General features: G+C 40.0%; 2 protein-coding genes across 5 annotated transcripts in view; one reads left to right on the top strand and one right to left on the bottom strand.

Annotated features, from left to right (window-relative positions):
• Window positions 1–109: 109 nt before the first annotated feature.
• Window positions 110–15,159, bottom strand: slc16a3b (solute carrier family 16 member 3b). Its single transcript, XM_061028880.1, has 6 exons — window positions 15,058–15,159; window positions 9,980–10,248; window positions 9,738–9,881; window positions 8,234–8,844; window positions 6,891–7,071; window positions 110–3,496 (listed from the first exon to the last, which is right to left on the bottom strand). The coding sequence occupies exons 2-6, from the start codon at window positions 10,200–10,202 to the stop codon at window positions 3,168–3,170; spliced, it is 1,488 nt and encodes a 495-aa protein (XP_060884863.1). The 5' UTR covers window positions 10,203–10,248; window positions 15,058–15,159; the 3' UTR covers window positions 110–3,167.
• Window positions 15,160–16,096: 937 nt separating this feature from the next.
• ccdc57 (coiled-coil domain containing 57) overlaps window positions 16,097–18,786 on the top strand; it is a 38,134-nt gene continuing 35,444 nt past the window's right edge. For all 4 annotated transcript variants that reach the window (XM_061028362.1, XM_061028361.1, XM_061028360.1 and 1 more), the window contains exons 1-2: window positions 16,097–16,306; window positions 16,942–17,105. In XM_061028362.1, the coding sequence (XP_060884345.1) occupies window positions 16,304–16,306; window positions 16,942–17,105 (167 nt within the window). In that variant the 5' untranslated portion in view covers window positions 16,097–16,303. The remainder of the gene's footprint in view (window positions 16,307–16,941; window positions 17,106–18,786) is intronic.

The following is an 18,786-nucleotide window of genomic DNA, read 5'->3' as shown; positions in this document are numbered from 1 at the left end:
CCAAAATGCAAGACTTTCTTTCACATATATTTCAGTTAAACTATATCAAATGTGGTTTTTTTCCTGGAGACAAATGTTGCTGCGTAACAAGAATGACGAGACACAAAAATGTATTTTCTAAATTTCTTCAACAGGAGATATAAATATATTTATTGGTTGTGTTTAATGTCACTCAAAAAAGAAAATTGCATTTCTTCACCCAAGCAAGTGTTTTTTGCTCTGCTGAAGGTCTGTAGAGATCAGACGCACAGAAGGCATAAAGTACATACAGTAGATCACAGCATCTCGCATCATTTCAATGCATAACGGCAGATTTCAGGGAAACATTCAGCGGATGTTCAACAGAGCAGTCGAGACAAAACAAGACAATCAGTACATTCAGCAGCCGAGTATGCACTGCTGCAGCCAGATTAACAAAGTGTAATCCAGTGACCTGACTTATCAATCACCTCACTTGGAGGAAGTCACATAAAAGTAGCACACAGCAAACATCAACAAAATAGATTTTTGATTGTTTTCATGAAATTGGAGAAAGTGATACAATAAACACAATCAAGGCATTCAAGTATATAAAGTGACAACCATTTTCAAAATGATCTTATTTAAAGCCTTCATAAAGAATCTGACTTTTTGTAATGATGAAGCAACTGCAACAAAAGCGTTTTAACAGAAAATATTGAGGTGTATGTGATCCAATTATCCAGAATGAGGTCCGAATTTGACTTTACAGTTTGTATTTTTTTTAAGAAATCTGAATTATCCATAAAGTAGAAATGTCCTGAATAATGTTTAATAGATTAAAGAACGACAACAAAATCTTGTGTTCTGTTACTTTATTTCATACACTTTGAGACTTTATTCTAGAAATTAAAATGTGTCTGTAATGTCTCCCTGTTGGTCACATTTTCATACTCATAGATCCTTTCTCTTCATGTTTGTAGTTACAGCTCTCACTTTGGTCCAAGAATTTGGTTGTGTCCCCAAACTATCACAAAGTTGAAAGCAAGTTTTCATCCACTTGTTACATAAAATATCAATAAATATTTGCAATAAATAAAGAAAAAGATCAACCAATAACAGAGTTGTGATGAGTACGGGGGTCCACTTACTCTCTCAGTGAGTGAGTTGTCATGATGTGCATGATGAAGTTGGAGTCTAACAGAATGACTTCCTTACGAAGGTTGGAAAGATGTTTGCTACGGTAATACTTTTTGATTCTGAATGTTTTAAAACATTACAGCCTACATTATTTTATTCATCGACAGTATCGTGAAGAACCGTAAAGCTTTAAAATAACTGCAGATCTTCAGCCGTGTTTTTAACCAAAAGCTTCCACAAGCGAAAGAGAAAGCTGTCTAAATTGTACAAATTCGTTGGCAGTGTTTCGTACTTGTGCGATTGAGACAGCGTGCAGGAGATTACTTGCAGTTTTTGGTAATTAAAAAGAAGACATTACCCAATATCGGGTGATTAGGACTTGTGTTTCTGTTGTCGGGGTATCGAAACAGGTATCTGTATCGTTTGTGTTTCTAAGATTAAAAATCTGATATTGCTATTTTCTAAACATCTAGCCAGCCTCCGAAAAAAATAGACACCATAAGGTCATATATCAATCTCCTTTTGGACAAGTTTAGTCTCAGAGCTCTCCAAAATGTGTGTGTGAAGTGTCTTGTTCTAAATCCACTCTGATCCTGTATTTGATCATGCCTATAAACCCCTCTATTTCAGCCCTGCTCAGAACAAGCTGTTTCTGTGTCTGTACCTTTAAATGTAAATGAGCTGTGACCCCGCCCCCTTTTGGAAGGGCTGTCTTGTACCATGCCTGATTATTTAAAGTGAGAAGGCAGACATGGTGGAAATTATCCGCGATATTGTTGAAAAGAAAATGTAGTCAGGAGGTATGTTTGAGATATTTTTCTTGGAAAGTAGAATAGCAAGAGTCCTAATTAGAAAACATAAAATCTGTCCGAGAAATAAAAATACTTAAAAGTGCACAAAACTCAAACTCTATCTTTGTTCTAGGCAGCGTTATAGAGAAGGTATTCAACACGAGGAGCTGGTATGTTTCCAGTGATGTGGTGCATTTCCATGCCCAAAAGAATTATTGCAGCATGTAGACTGTACCGTCACTCGTTGATAAACTCCTTCAAGATCACAGTAATGTACAAACATCTACATGGTGTATTTTTCACAGACTGTATATAAGAAGTAGAAGACGTCTCCGTCTGTAGCATCAGCAGCAAAAATTATAAAAATGGTAAAAATACCCAAGAAATAAAAATGTCCACAAAATGTTTAAGTACGATAATAGTATCATTTGTCTTGATGCCGCTCTCTATCCCTCTTCCTGCATCTTATCCCATCTCTCTCCCTATCCCTTTCCAAGCCCGGCGCAGTCTAGGCCTGTGAAGACTGTTTCGTCATGAGCCGGGGATCCGGCCGAAGATTTCTGCCTTTTAATAAGACAGTTTTTTCTTACCACTGTAACTTTTGCTGCTTTGCTAAAGTGCTCATGATGGATAGGCCAGATCTTTGTAATATAGCAATAAGTAAGGTCTTTTACCTGCTTCTTGTAAAGTGTCTCGAGATAACACTTGTTATGAGTTGACGCTATACAAATAAAAATTGATTGATCTGTAATAACTGAACTCATTAGGGGGAGATCCAAATGTTTCGGCTTTATTTCCGTCGCGCATTTGTGTCGTCTTTCTTTTGTTACAGTCTCTGTGTTTAACTAAAAGATGCATTGGGGAGACAGCTTTCCAATTCTTTTTTTACTAGATATGATTAGTGTCCCTATTAACTTAACATTTCCTGTAAATTATGGACGCATCTTGCTAACCATGCTAACAGTGATTATTTGGCATCTTCACTCTCTTGTCTTCATTTGGTGACTCCTGGCTCCAAATTTAAAGATGCTGACGGGGCTTCTAAATAAGAGTCCACAGATGGATGCTAACAGCTTATGTACAGTCTATGAAAATAACTGATTCATGTGAAACAATTTGTTAATACCCTCTCTGCCTTTTTGAATCCCTCATATGAAACCCGACTTTGTTCCCCTTCCTCTGTGCCGCTCCTTCGTCCGTCTCTTTGCCACAGATCCTCCTCTTTCCTTTGTTTGTTGTCCTCTTGATGCACAGTCTCATTTCTGCTACTCCAACTCTTCATATAGTTGTGTTTTCCTCTTCAACCCTCTTCCCGTTCTCCTTCACCATCACCGCATCCTTGCACACTTTCTCACCACTGATATTCCCGTTCTCCTTTCCCTTCTGCTCCTCTTCTCCTCCCTCATCCTCCTCTTTCTCCACTCCGGGGTTCAGTCCATACCTCTCTGCGGCGCTCACAGCCATCTCCATCTTTGCCTCGGGATCTTCCTGTTTCTTTCTGATGCAGAAGAAGTTTCCCAAAGCGATGACGATGGCCGACAGCACGACCTCGCAGCCCGCCAACAGAAAGACGTACATGTACTTATTGGTGGCGTCCAAGAGGCGACCTGGTGGAGAGTAGAAGAATATTTATGTTCTCTTTAAGCATGAAAAAAGCGATTTACAGCACAGCAACAGGGACACTGAGAAGAATGGCAGCAAATTGTCATCAGCCGATACACTTTTAATCTGTGTTTGTTCTTTTTGCCAGAAAGCTTCATCTCGTGGCTCGTCTGTGTCGTCATATCTTTGTCATTGACGACAGTATGAAGACGGTTTTGAAGGCCAATATTCTCAATATTCACACTTCTGCATTTTCCCTCTGACATCACACTGAAGTTGGAAAGATCAAATGCTATTTTTATATCCGATGGTTGTGTTCGTGGTTAAAATTCAATTTTTATGGGAATCTACTTTATCTATGGGATAGTGGATGGAGAAGGGGAGAGAGAGGGGGGATGATCAAGCGGTAACCTCCATTGTTGTAAAATGTTACAGCAGAAATTAACGTGTTTCCAGCCTGAACGTATGGAAGCCAGTTACCATATGTTCGCTTCCAGCTAAATACATTCTATTAGCTGATGTGCAAGAGTTAAAGAGGGAAGGTATGAATGATTTCTGAAACATCAACATTTCATTTCATGATTCAAGCTTCAAGCTTTAGTATCAAGAGCTAATTTACCAGTTTAAACATTTTACAGCCTTTTCAGCTTCCCATCCATTGTAGGATCCATTGATGGGTTCACATCCCACCTGTGGCTTCTTTCTCTCTCTCCCTGATTTCCGACTCTATCCACTGTCCTATCTATCCATTAAAGACACAAAAAAGCCCAAAAATAAATCTTAAAAAAAATAAAAAAATAAATAAAATCCAGGGCTGGCTTTCTTGTGAGATGAATTGTGTAAGTCATCTTGCATCTGCTCTAATCATTTCAACATCATTTCCTGGCTTCTGAACATTTGGTGTTGCCAAATAACAAAAACTTACGGCTTGCTGTAAAGGAGCCGCAGGTCAGATTTGAACCTGTGCTGTCCTTTTGGAGAACAATAGCCTCCTTACATGGGGCGCAACCTAACCGCTAGGGCATCGGCGCCCAGAAATGCTTCTTTTTCACAGTCAAAAAATATATTTCTTTGCATGTTAGAAATGCAAAGATATTCTAATGGATTTTTTTTTTGTTTGATTATTTGCATATATGCGGGCTTCCCCACAATGTTCGCTATGTTAAATGTTAAACTGCATCAGGTTGGACGCCTGATAGCCAGAGCAGTGAGGGGTTCTCAACTGGTCCAGCCTCAGAACCCACCACCAACTCCTTCATGAAAAATCTCAACCACCCAATCAGATTTGTCCAATGAACAACGGTGCAGTTTGGACCTCAGAATTCACAAACAAGGAAACGGAACAATACAAACACATTTTAAAAAGCGATTCATAACTTTTTGACACACTTTGGGAGCGGCTGTGGCTCAATTGGTAGGGTTGTTGCCTCTCAACCGGAAGGTCGAAGGTTCGATCCCCAGCTGAACAACATGTCCGATGTGTCCTTGGGCAAGACACTCAACCCTGCATTGCTCCCGCTGCCTCAGTGACGGTGTATGAATGGATTAGTGTTGAACTTAACTCTCTGATGTACGTAGCTTTGGATATAAGCATCTGCTAAGTCAATTGTAACAATTTTTTTTTCCAGACATACACTGGGACCCGGTGAAAACAGCTCTGTGACCCACTTTTGGGTCCCATGCCCACCAGTTGGCCTAGAGGATATGATGCGCGCCCCATGTACAGAGGCTAAAGTCCTCTATGCATGCACTTTGGGTTCAAATCAAAATTCAGCCCTTTGCTGCATGTCATGGCCCACTATCTCCTCCCTGCGTTTACTGTCTCTCTTCAGCTGCTCTATCCAATGAAGGCTGAATGGCCCAAAAAATAACCCCATCAGGTCCATGTTTTCTACCACAATGTGTGGTATCTTCATCTGAAAATACTCACTTTGGACGTTTAGACGACCACTATCACTAAAAGAAACCAACACCCAGACTCTCACAGAAGTGCACAGAGAGGGGGGGTCAGGGCAAAGTGGGGGATTTGGGATGCAGTCAAAGCTTACGTGACTTAAAGGGATCTAATGTGATCAAAAAAAGAGTCAACTCGGGCCTCCTCATGGATTTGGGTTTAAGACTGTTACCCTGAACAACTGCTTAAATCCAGACGTGAACTTTTAGTATCCTCAATCTCTTTGTTTGTTTCTGTCACTTCTCCACTGTCGCTGTACACACATTAAAGGTTAACAGCTTCATAAAACACAACCAGGCACATCGAAGACGTCTAACTCTGGTTGTACTGTTTATGATTATATTTAATTGCGTCTCATTAACTGATAATTGACCCAAGGCTTCAAAAACATAACAATCTGACAGTCTGGTTCAGTAAGAGTAAGTCTCTTTAAATGGTCAGGACGAGATGTATAAAAGTGACAGATTCCAAAACTATAATAACAGTTTTTTGCCTTTATGTCGATGCTGCAGTAATTTGATGTATTCACAGTATCAACAAAGAAGTGGAAAAGAACATACTGCACTATAATGGAGATATGTTTTGAGGCGGTTTGTTTGTCTGCTCGGTTTACACAAGTGAAGTGCCTTATGGATACATAGTGATTTGAATAAAAACAGCTTCATAACCTGCATACAGGTCACTCATTGGTTGCACACTGATCACATGATATAAAGCGATCAACCCCTTCTGCTTGTTTGATTGCAGTGAATTTTCCAGAATATATCCTGCTGTGTTCACACATCAGCTCGGCCCAACTTCATGAAAACATTTTACTGGCTGGAGAAAAAAAGTGTCAGTTTGCATTCACACATACACTTTTAGTCATTCCTTCATATGTGAAAATAATTTACTATGTTTAAAGTTTTGTTTTCTCTTGTTTAACTACATTTACCTCATTTATAGTTTGCACTCTGATATTTTGATTTCTTCGGTAGTTTAGTTTTACCTTTTCTACGTCTGCTGGTTGGGGTTTCTTACAGGTTTCTACCACACCCACACACAGACTTTAATGAGCTCTCTATATGTGCCTTACGGCTTTCATATTCTTTTAAAGAAGCTTATCTGTGATTAATTATTGTCTTCTTGGTTTGTAGCCACTGATTTGTTTTACTTTTTCGACTGATGAGAATTCAAACTATTTTTGCCTTTAATTTCTGACTTCAGTATCAATCTATATGTACAAAATTTGGCAAGGGCATTTTTTTGTGAGACAGGAGAAATACAAGGGGTTTATATCATACATTTAAATTCATGTGACCAGAAAAAGGGGTATATTTGTGCACTTCAAACCTTTTAAAAATATAAGAAACAGGCAAAGAAATGAAAAAACTAAAACGTAAAAAAGTCAATCAACGCAGCTGATGTATACAGATATTTCACATTTGTTCCTTTCATGCTCTGACCTGCTCCAGGGGGTCCCACAAGTACAGCGATGGCCTCCATAAGCAGCACCAGGCCGATGGCGCTGGAAAACTTCTCCGTCCCGACAATAGCCATGAGGACCTCGAACTGCAGCGCTCCCACCATGCCGTAGGACATGCCGAAGAAGATACAGAAAATCACCAGACCTGTGTAGTCGGTCGCCTGCAGGAAGAGGAGGGAGATTTCTGCACATGAGGACACGTTTAAAGGGGAGGCCCAGGTGATGACACAGAGCACGTTGTTCAGGAGAGATAACAGACATTTCAAGGAGAATTCTGGTATTTAAAACCTGGCCCTATTGTCATATATATGTATAGAGTGCATCAGCTGCAGCCATATATCAAGCTGTAATGGTAAGTAAACACGCCTTTTAACTTTTGCACAACGTTATGAAATGAGTCATTTCAATGAGTCATTTCAATGGTAGATATTTTTTTAAGGGGTAAGATCCCTTTTTTTAAAACCCTGCAAAAAGAGCCGTTACTTTACTCTCTTTAAAGCCACCAAACTTAATTGAAACAAAAAAAGTTTTATCTTGCAGAACATGGCAGTCAGTGGTTTACAGCCTCGATGCCTTGATGGGTTTGTTTGTGTTTTAGTGAGCCTTCAGCAGGTCCGCCCACAAAGATGGCTGAGTCCCTGAAAAGCCCGGTAAATGGGCCCTCCCCAGATGTTATTTATTGTGGATGAGTAGGGTAAACGCTAGCCTCCTGGCCAACATTTGCCTCCTAGGCCTGGCTTAGATCAGCATTTGGAGCTGACTGAAAAAAGTTTGTTGCAGGCCCTGGCATTGTTATACACAGTCAGACAATATTGGCTTCAAAGTACAAATCAAAAGGCCCGCCAATGATGATAAGTTTAGGTTAAAAAAACGAACAAGCAAGCGATAGACACTCAAACCAAACGGTCAACGTTTCTGAAAAGGGGGTCAAAATTTAGAAACTGGCAACAATACATAAGTATTTCTGTACCTTAAGTGGTGAGTATTTAGTTTTGAAATAGAAGTAGTTTTATTGCTCAATTTAAGATGAACCAATTCTTTTTTGAACAGGATTTTTTATTTTGTTACAATGAGTGACATCAAATGTTTCTGGTATCTTACCTTTGCTTAAAGGTCTACCTCTGTAGATTTCAAGTAACATTTTGAGTCTGTGAGTAGCAAAAAGAACACTTATGGGGACTTACTCCATGTCTCACTTAAAAAAATAGAGTGAGAAACCATTGGAGAGGTGCAGCTCTTGGACCTGTATGACTTGGTTTCTAGTTTTGAGTGACAGAAAATACTCTTTCTAGGGTTTTTTCGTTGTGGTGTGAGTCGAGTTACCTGTGATCCTATGAGGTCGGTGCATCCATTGAAGATGATAGCAAAGCTGAAGAGGTAGACACATCTTGGCCGTACCCACTTCATGCCTGCTATGAGTCCACACGTGGGTCGAGCAAACATATCAACAAATCCTAAGATGGTGAGCAGCAACGCAGACTTGGTGTCCTCGTTGCCGAGGGCTTTAGCGTAGTTGACCACAAACACAGGGGGCACAAACAAGCCCAGAACCATGATGGACGCTGCGATGGTATAGATGAGAAATCCTCTGTCATTAAACACGCTGAAGTCCAACAACTTCTTCTTCGTCTGGGGCTTCTTCTCCTCCTCTGCAGCTGTGGGTTCGCTCATCTCCAGCTCTTGTGGCTTCTTAGGGGGTAACAAGGGCCTCATGAGGGCAGCACAGGCACAGCAGTTGAGCAGCATCCCTCCCAGTATGAGGAACCCCCCCCTCCAGCCGTACTGATACTGGAGAACCTGTCCCAGAGGGGAGAGGCAGCACAGAGCCACAGGACTTCCTGCTGCCGCCAGGCCGTTAGCCAGAGGACGTTTCTCGCTGAAGTATCGATTCAGCATGATGAGAGACGGCTGAAAGTTCAGTGCCAGACCCAGACCTGAACAGACGAGAAAAATGTCACTGAATTTTTTTACTTTGCACATACTCCTTTTTTTTGTCAGCGATCTAAATGTCTTTGTATCTAAAAAGGCATAAAAAAGACTAACTTTGCATTTTTTCTATATTTTTTGGTCTGCATTGCCTCAGACTTCTGTTGGCAACATTGTCCAACTCTTGTACTTAAAATGACAGCTTAAAATATTCCTTAGATGAGACAAATGTGGAGAACGGTGCCTCTTCCCTCACCCCTCGGTGCCCTGAATGCTTGACCTTAAACATTGTAATTTGTGGTTCAAGCGAGTGGGATCCCCCGAGAGAAGTGTGGCATGTCTTTCAGGCAGAAAGTATTGAAGCAAACTTCTCCTGTTACCAGTTTGAGCTTATTATCTCAGTACAGACATGAGGGCAGAGGTTTAAAGACTAAAAGGCCTTGGATCAAGAAGAATAAAAAATAAATTGACTGAGCAGAGGGCCAGACAAGAAGGAATCTTGGACTGCATTTGATTGTTGTTTAAGGAGTGAAGAGCACCAAATTATAAAACACTACCTCGTGCATATAATGGGGTTTGTCTTTCTTAGCCAGCCTCAAGTGGACACTTAAGGAACTGCAGTTTTTCAGATTCTGTATTGGGTTTTTTTCTTATAACTGAAGGTTCCTGCTTGTTTACATCCTGTGGAGTTGCCCCACTGCTGGCCCTTAGAAAGAATGTAGGTTTAAAGCACTTCAGTATTTGCTGCAAATATTTTAAACCTCATGTCTAAAATAAAAGCTGCGGTTTCATCAATGCTGTCGCTCCGTATTCTAAAGAGGTTTGACAAAGATGTGGATGCGTGTTACTTTTAAAGGTGTCCTTTCCATATGTTGATATTTTCTGTGTATGTTGTCACTACCTGTGATCACTCCGGTGCAGAGATAGATGTGGATGATGCTGGTGGAGAAAGAGGCCAGAGTCATTCCCAGTGAAGCTAAGACACCTCCAACCATCATCACCGGCCGGCAGCCGTATCTGTTCACCAGCACGCTGCACAGAGGACCTGAGACAACACAGAAAGTAAACATGTAGATCTGTATTTGGCATTTCAATGCTAAAACTAAATCGATTTTAGACTCGTGTGAGGTGTTTTTTGTCTACCTGTGCCATACAGCATGGCGAGCAGTATGGATGAGATCCAGGCGGTGTCGCTGTAGCCGACATCAAACTCTCGGATCAGCTCCTTGAAAAAGACGCTGACAGCCTTTGGGAAAGCGTAGGAGAAACCGGTGATGACGAAGCAGCCGACCAACACCGCCCAACCCCAGCCTCCATCTGGTGCCTTCACCCCAGGAGGTGCGTCATCAACAACTGCTCCTCCCATGATGCTCTCTGCTGCTGTGCTGAGGTCAGTGGCTGTAAACAGAGTGCTACATAAACACAAACGTATCCTTTAGTGTGTAGTTTAAATGGTTCAGGTGGATTAAATTATTATACACTGTAGTCTTGCCCATTGGCACTTCATGCTCTTGACTGTGCTCATGAAAACATAGATATCAAACAGAATATTCAACGAGGTACATCTCACCTTATGCAGATGACACACAACTCTACATAACAGATTAAAGTCTGTTATAAGTGCTTTATAAGTGCTCTTCACATTGCAAAAAAATAGAAAACTTGGAATTTGTTGAAACGCCAAAAAGGAAGAAATGTAAGTGATTACCTAACTTTCTTGACTCGTACATCTACCAAATCAAGCTAGACATGTTTAGAGCCTGACCATTTAATTGGCCAGCCGATTAATATCGGCAGATATTAGAATATCAAGTGACTATCTGTATCGGCGCATATCTGACTATCACAGCTATGCGCCAATATAACTAGATTTATTCACCGGCCAAATAGCATTTAATTTGTATTTGTATTACACTAGCAGTTCTCTTTCACCAGCAGAGTGTGCTATATGGATTACAACTTTCCAGTTGAGTGACCATCTTGCCTTGCCTTATACTGTATATCTTTTCCACAAGTGTATGATAACTGCATTTAAGGGATAAATTAAATAAATGTGTGTATCTATATCTATCTAGAGGTATAATATGCAACTTTCAGAGTAGATGTCCAGTAGATGTTGCACTTTAGTTCCAGTCTCTCCAACCAAAACAAAACCTTTTATTGGCCATACCTTCTCTGTCCCACAGCACACTGCCTGTGCAGTAGTTGACGCAGATTTCGTAAGACTAATCTTTTCTAAAAGGCAACCCAAATAGGATTCAGTTTTTATTTCTTAGTAAAGTATTTAGAAAGATCCGCTGTTGGTTGTCCTTTAGTTTTACTCAAGAAGAAGAAACTTTGCCAGTATGCCTCTACTAACAGTGTCCCTGTGTGGGTGGGGCTGTCTCTCTTTCCCATCAAGCGGCGAGACTAAAGGCCGTCATGGCCTTTAGCCTAGAGGATCGTCTGCCGTCGGTCCTAGTTGGACCGTTAGTGAGCGATCGTCGCCCTTGTTTTTGCGGTGTGTCCGGCTCTGTCGCTACCTGTTGTCATTTTTTCAGCCGATTAGACATGTTAAAGGGATCTCTCTGATTGGCTGTTAGGAGGTTTCATTTCTCTCCAGCTCTCGACACAGGTTCAGGAAAGCCCCTTGAGCATGCCGCTGTAGTATCCATGCTTTCACCCATTAGTGCGGTTTCTCCTTATTTGTCTCCTCCGCCTCTTCTTTTCTTTTTCCACTAGAAGACCAAGGGCTGACAACGCCAGCGCCATTTTCAACTTTTTAATCAGACATTATTCTCCATTAGTAGGCTACCTATAATACGAGAGGTGAGCGACAGCGATGTGAAAATGGTCTTCTCGTATCATAACAACGGACTACCGCCATTCACGCAAAAGGAAACATGTTTGAGCCTCTACGTGACACATAAGCAAGCTTAAGAACACGCGTTCTCATTAGTGTGAACACAGAACTGAGAACAGAGAGAGAGTTTGACTTCACTCTTTTTTTAAAGTCATAACTCAGCAATATACTTAGTTAGCAAATATTTGATATGCTGCTTTATTAATGTTTAAAATATTGCATACTATACTACCAGATCGATCAAAAGTAACGTTAGCATTCCCAATTTGGCGACCGCCACTGTTGGGCTTCATACCTGCCTCTTCATAAACTAACGGGTGACATCACTGAGACTACATCCATAGTCTATGAACAGCACACATAACAGAAAGTGGAGCACTTTGTACCGCTTCTTTAATCACTGCACTGGCATCCTGTGAGTCAGAGAATAGGTTTTAAAATCCTATTACTTCACTATAACGAACTAATTAGTCCCAGGCCTGAAATCTTCTCTGATTTACTTGTGAGTCATCGGACGTGTCATTGTTTACTGAAGCTTCTCAATAATAAAGATCCATGCCAATCATTTAATCTGACTACTTTGAGCTTTTATTGCCTTTTTGTTGTCTTTTGATTGCAATTGAAATGTTAACGTGTCTTTGAAAAGCCTCTGTTTTATTTTTATGTCGGATCGATTCTATTTTTAGCCACTGTGTTTGAGAGCTTGGGCATGTATTGTGTTTATTTTGGTTAAGGGTGTTGATATAAAAACATCTTGTCTGCTGTGGCTGAGTCATTGTTGACAACCTGTCAGGACAGATAAAGCTTCCTCCTCGACGTGCGCACACACACACGCACACACACACACACACACACACACACACACACACACACACACACACACACACACACACACACACACACACAACTGGACCTTTTTTTCGCTGCTGTGTTTACTAACAGTTCCATAAACAATATTTTTCTCATACACTTTTATACATTATTATTTTACTAAACTGTTGAGTAAGTGCAATTCAACTACCCATGTTATGATACAAAACAGTTTTTAGATGAATTTAGAGTCTAAATGTGCATCAAACAACCTGGGGGCTGAACCTTCAGATTTTATTATGAAAAGGTAACTCTTGAGTAATAACCAGTACTTTGGTTTTAAAAAAAAACACATACCACAAATATTTGAAACTATGTATGCTCAGCTGTGATGCTATTCTGCACATTATTAAATGTTTTGCTTGAAATAATTTCATACAGGAACGTCTCAGGAAACATTTACGCGAACATCAAGATTTGTTTAAATGTGAAGTATTCTGGGTTTTTGTTTTTCCTCCTCTGTGATGTCAAATATGTTTTGGTTGTTGACAAAGTAATACATTTGAGGATATTATTTTTTTTATATTAGGAAACACCGAAGAACGTTTTTCTACATCTGTTTCAACAACTAAAGGAATTGTTGCAGGTAATATTTATAACTCGGTGACTTGGTGGCTATAGGCCAAACCTTTGTTGAGGATGTTGTTGTGTATATGACAAATAAAAATACTGAAAATATTTTGTATTGTCTTACTGCTTTTGTTCCCATGTCTCTCTTTATTAGCTATCTCACCGCATTTCCCGAGTTTGCTGTTTCTGAACCTGCTGCATTAAAACAAATGATACGGTTCATTTAAACATGATTGTGGCTGCTTTAAAACCATCACATAATGTGTTTAAAGTTTGATGAAGCATAAGTAATAAACATCATGTCAAGTAATGAAGATAGAAATTTCACTTCAATAACAAAGCTTCTTTCTATCACGGGTGTGGAAAATCAGGAACTGGACCCACGTGCAGAATTAACTAAAATTATTTAATAATCAAAAAGGCCAAAGGCAAACAAAAACTCACTTCCAAAAGTTCAACAACAAAAAAACACAGGGATCAAAAACAGGGAGCCACACAGGAGCACGAGCAAAAACTGACACTGCAACATACAACAATCAACACTGGCTACTTACAACATACAATGAACTGACAACATGAGGGAAGGAACACAAGAGACTAAATAGACACAGGGGCAATCAAACACAGGTGAGACTAACAAGACACAGGTGAGGACAAGCAGGGCAACAAGACAGGGAGAAACACAAGACCAGAAACACTGAGGACAATACAAAATAAATGATGAAACACTAAAGACACACAGAACTCACGAGTCTAACAAAACACACTAGAACAATACACGAGGATAATAAATGACAAAATAAAACAGAAAACACTGAAGACAAAACAAGGAAACCATGAACACTAGGAAACGTTAACACACAAGTGAAACAAGCAACACAGGGATGAAACGGGGAAACTCAAATACAAAACCAAATCATGACACTTTCTCAGTATTCAGAGCAGGATATCCTGCAGTTGCCTGGTTGCGTCAAGAATAGCCTACATGAGAGTTATTCCGGCCCATAACCGATTTCCCAGGATGAATTATTTTTATATGTAATTGTACACATTTGCATGTTTTGGTAGAGAAAGATGACGTATAGCTTATAGTCGTGACATCATCGTCGTCTCGTGGATGCAGCGCAGCGCACGTAGGCAGTGTGACTTCTGCGTCACATCCAGCAGCAACCATCCTACTTCAAACTTTCAGCGCTTGTTGCATCACGTTCAGACTTCATCATGCATCTCTGAATCAGGAAAAGAGGCAGCGCTCTGTCTGCCAAATAACATCCGCTCCCAGAAGTTTTCTTATTTTATCCTCTGAGCTCGTTTTGTTGTCTTTTTTTTTTAGCTGGCATAAGACTTTCAGTGTTACATTTTCTTTACTTTTTCCATTATGTAACTAATACACCACAATGATCGCCGTTAGGAAATGAAGATCGTCCGTTTAATGCGCAGCATAGTCGAAGTCTTTTTCCATCTGGAGCCATTGTTTCCTCTGTAAGTGAGTAATATATCCGTCGTAATGTCCTATTTAGATAACAGCTGCAATGTGAAGTTTTTTCTATGCCGTACACTTGACAGGAGTGGATAACGGAAAGAACCAAGAGACCCAGCTGCCTACGTGAGGAGTGAGGCGTGGGTCTCTAATGTGCATCCCCACAGACCTGATCCTGATCTGACCGGTCCAACGTGTTAAATACTATAACAACTGAGACTATCCCGGGGCTAAGCATCACAAACACCTCTCCTTTACTCTCAGTTTACACTCAAATTCATTCTAATTGATCATCTTTAGCCTGCTTATATTTAGCCCACCTGTTACCCTACACCTTGGCCTGCAGGCTAAGCAGTTTTAATAAAATAAAAAATACAAATTCATTCCGAAACGTCAGAACTCAGACAAAAAACCCTCAAGTGAAGAAAAGGGGAAAAATACAAAATTAAGTGACGTTACCTGGTGAGATGATGCCTCCCTCTTCAGAAGCGCTTCTACACAACTCGCGGGTGCGCGCTTTCCTCCTGCCTTTATCAGACGGCGGCGCGCAAAGGAGACCACGCCCCTCCGCCAAATCAAACTGATGTGCGTCCTATTTCATCATTAAGCAACCAAATGTACATAGCTGCGTAAGTATGTTACAAACTTTTTGGAAGCGAAATTCAAGTTTAGTCAATGACTAAGAGTTTATATCACATTGGAGCCAGTTTCTTCTATTATCATTATATTGTAAACAATTTAAACGCTTAAATACAAACATTTTAAACCAAAAACGAAGACACTGAGATTGTAGTCTTAACCTTACAAGAAACAAATACATTTAGGTCTAGCACATTTCTACTGGTTTAGGGTTGGGGCACTGTTGCTGCTGTGCTCATGATGGATTAATGTTGGGTAATAACAAAGAGTAATATCTTCTACCTGCTCTTTTGTAACATAATATAACAAAGAGTAAGGTGTTTTATCTGCTCTTTTGTAATATAATATAACAACTAGTAAGGTATTCTACAAGCTCTTTTGTAAAGTTTCTTTGTGTAACATTTTTTTTTAGGAATGGGCCCTACACAAATAAAGATTGATTGATTGATACTGTCTGACTGCTTTTATTTCAGTTTCTGTAGAAAATATTGTCTGATTTCTATTGTGCGTTATCATACGTGGGGTTTCTTTGTGGCCTACTTGGATATGTGAATGTAGAATTTTCGCATTGAAATTAAAATGTTAAACTATTCACTACTTTAATAGGTTAAAAGATATAATTCTTATCATGACAAACACTTTTTTTTCCTAATTTCAAAATATATAAATTAAATATATAATAAAACCAATCAGTTGATACAAATTCAGGACACATTTCTTGCGTTTAATAACGACTATCTAACACTGACATCAGGCCACTATGAATAAAATGTGTCTAAAAGAAACTAGCGTCGCTCGGAACTATTCTCTCTCTCCTTGTGCCGGGGGAACATATATGGCATAACGGACGGTTGCCCGGGAAACCGTACGGGCAAACCATTTACCTGAAAGACGGACTAGTCAAGTTTTATTGAACGTCTACTTTAGCTCCTCTAATGATATTTTCCAACATAGAGTGATTAAGATAAATGAACAAGTCGCTACATGGCTTGGTGAATATAAAGTGTAAAGAATTAGGAGCTCCTACCAACCTGCCGAGTGAAACTGAAAACTCGGCTCATGGATCATGGTAGGTTTGTGTGATTGATTTCGGTTTGTTGATCCAGTGTGTTCGCAGTTTTGTTTTTACTTACCTGTTGCGCCCACCTGAGAGCAGGGGGGTCAATAGCAGGATTGTTTCTCCCCAAGAACTCTGAACTGACCTGCTGTACTAAGAAATACAATCTTAAAACCAAAAACACGTGTTTTCATGTCATCATTTTAAATCACTACCTGACTCTATCTTTAGGATGGGTTATTTATATTCAACTGATGACGCTTTCCTAGCACCCTTACAGCATTTTGTCTTTACTGTATTGTCCTGTATTTTGTTCTCATGCAGGTTGTCATGGTTAAAACAGTGACCATGTCAACAGGTGACTTTCAGCTGCTACACCAGATGTTGAAGACTGAAAGTGTCCTAATGCAGACAAAAAGGTGTCCTAAAGAATGCCTCTATGGTTTTTCTTTAAGAAATGTCTGATAAGTATTTGGCATTATAATAAACAACTAAACGAGGAGGCATTAGGACACTTTATGTCTGAACATCTGTGGTACCTACGACAGCCACAGATGCATTCAGTGGAAAGTTGCGTCAACATGGTGAAGGAAACTAACTGGTGAGCAAGAATACTATGTTGATCAACCTTTATTGTGGCGTGGTAGGTTTACACATGTTTGGCCATGCAGTCAGCCGTGGAGAGTGAACTGGGAGACCTTGAGGCCCAGCTGGCCAGTAAAGAGAAGGAATGGAAGGAGCTCCAAGCTGTGAGGGTTCATCAGCTGGAGAGTTCCTTGAGAAAGGCACAGGAGGAGTGCTCCTCCCTCAGGTACCATGATTACCTCCACCTCACGCCACAGCTTTCAGCTGGAAAATATTCCCAGTACTAGACCCAGCGTCTCTGACTCAGAGAGATTAACTCACTGAAAGGGAAATATGTGTAGATAATCATGCCCATTTTTTTAATCAACTGATTAATACTTGTGGAAAAAAAAGTTCTATAAAAATATCTATGACAATTTCCAAGAACACAAGGTAACACCACCAATGACAACACACCTCAGGTTTTCAGAACATCAAACATTTTCTGTAAATTGAATAATGATGTGAAAAAGAGAAAAGCAGAAAAACCCTCTGTAGAGAATGTCTGGTATGGTAAGGGTGGTATTTATAATAACAACAATAATAAGGAGAAGAAGAATACATTTTTGTGTTGAATTGTTTTTCTAATTAATTTAAGGACAGTTAACAAAGTAAAACTTTGTTTGATCGAGTTTGATCGATAAATGCTTGAATCATTTTGCACCCTCCACCCCCCCCACAAAAATTCAGTTAACCCAAGTTAGCTGTTAAAATAACTAATATACCTGAGTTGAAAAAATCTATCCTCCCATGCTTTAGTGTGCGACAGTTGAGTCCTCAAGCCTCCTGTAAGAACTGGTGACACTGCCTACAAGTGAGAAAAAAAACCTGATCTGATAAAATGATCGAATCTGTGACTTAAATCTGTTATTGATTAAGCAGAACATAATGCCTTCTCATTTAAATGTACTGTAACAGATGTGTATGGGACACAAAAACACAATTTGTTATTTTGGACAGTTAAAAATATGTTTGGTCTGTGAATTTTCTTTAATTTACCTGCCACCTTGGCCGGTGAGTCAAAAAGTTAATTTGGGACCCTGGTGACACGACACCAGTTGAACATTTGAACTCTTATAGAGTTATGCAGAGTTACCAGGAAACATGTTCATCAGCTGCTTGTGATGGAATCTGTCTATGCACAACGTTTTGGTTTTATTTGCTCAAGTTTTGTAATGTTTGTCAGCGATATCTGCCTCGGTATAACACAATTGAGGTGTGTGGATTATCAAGAGTATGCAGCACATTGTAATTGGAAAGGCACTTTGCTATTGCTTGCTGTCGAAATGTCTAAATGTCTTTTTCAATGCCATGAGCAGCACCTCTATTGTACTGCAGTGGAGGCAGAGATCTCAGTCTAAAGATATGCAAACATAACAATCTGATAAGACTGATACCACTACAAATGTTTGTTTGCTTACCTCCTCCTCACGAAGATCATTTTTCTACTCTAACATGTTCAGGTTTTATGTCCACTTTTTTTTTTTAAAGGAATGAAAAATACATTTGTACAGGGTTCTCCAATTTGTTATGTTTTTGTGTGTCACTCAAAATTGTGGTGGAGGGGCGCTGGTGGTGCAGAGGTTAGTGTGCGCCCCCCATGTATGGAGTCTGTAGTCTTCCAAGTGGGCGGCCCGGGTTCGAATCTCACCTGTGGCTCCTTTCTTGCATGTCATTCCCCACTCTCTCTCTCTCTCCCCCTGATTTCCAACTCTATCCACTGTCCTATCTCTCCAGTAAAGGCACAAAAAGCCCCAAAAGAAATCTTTAAAAAAGTTGCATCAACAACTTTTAAATGAAAATCACTTTGACTGAAAGAAATAAGAAAATATTATGTTGCAGGCAATAGATCCCCGAAGCAATCTCCT

The sequence above is a fragment of the Labrus mixtus genome, chromosome 21, assembly GCF_963584025.1.
Source record: "Labrus mixtus chromosome 21, fLabMix1.1, whole genome shotgun sequence".
Taxonomy (NCBI): Eukaryota; Metazoa; Chordata; class Actinopteri; order Labriformes; family Labridae; genus Labrus; species Labrus mixtus.
Note: the sequence above shows the minus strand (reverse complement) of the source record. Positions and strands in the feature narration are given on the sequence as shown.

Coding starts and splice junctions, on each gene's coding strand:
- slc16a3b (XM_061028880.1), bottom strand. CDS start 10,202: ATGGGAGGAGCAGTTGTTGATGACGCACCTCCTGGGGTGAAGGCACCA. Junction 9,882..9,979: donor CGCCATGCTGTATGGCACAG/GTAGACAAAAAA, acceptor GTGTTGTCTCAG/GTCCTCTGTGCAGCGTGCTG. Junction 3,497..6,890: donor TGTGGGACCCCCTGGAGCAG/GTCAGAGCATGA, acceptor ACTCTCCACCAG/GTCGCCTCTTGGACGCCACC.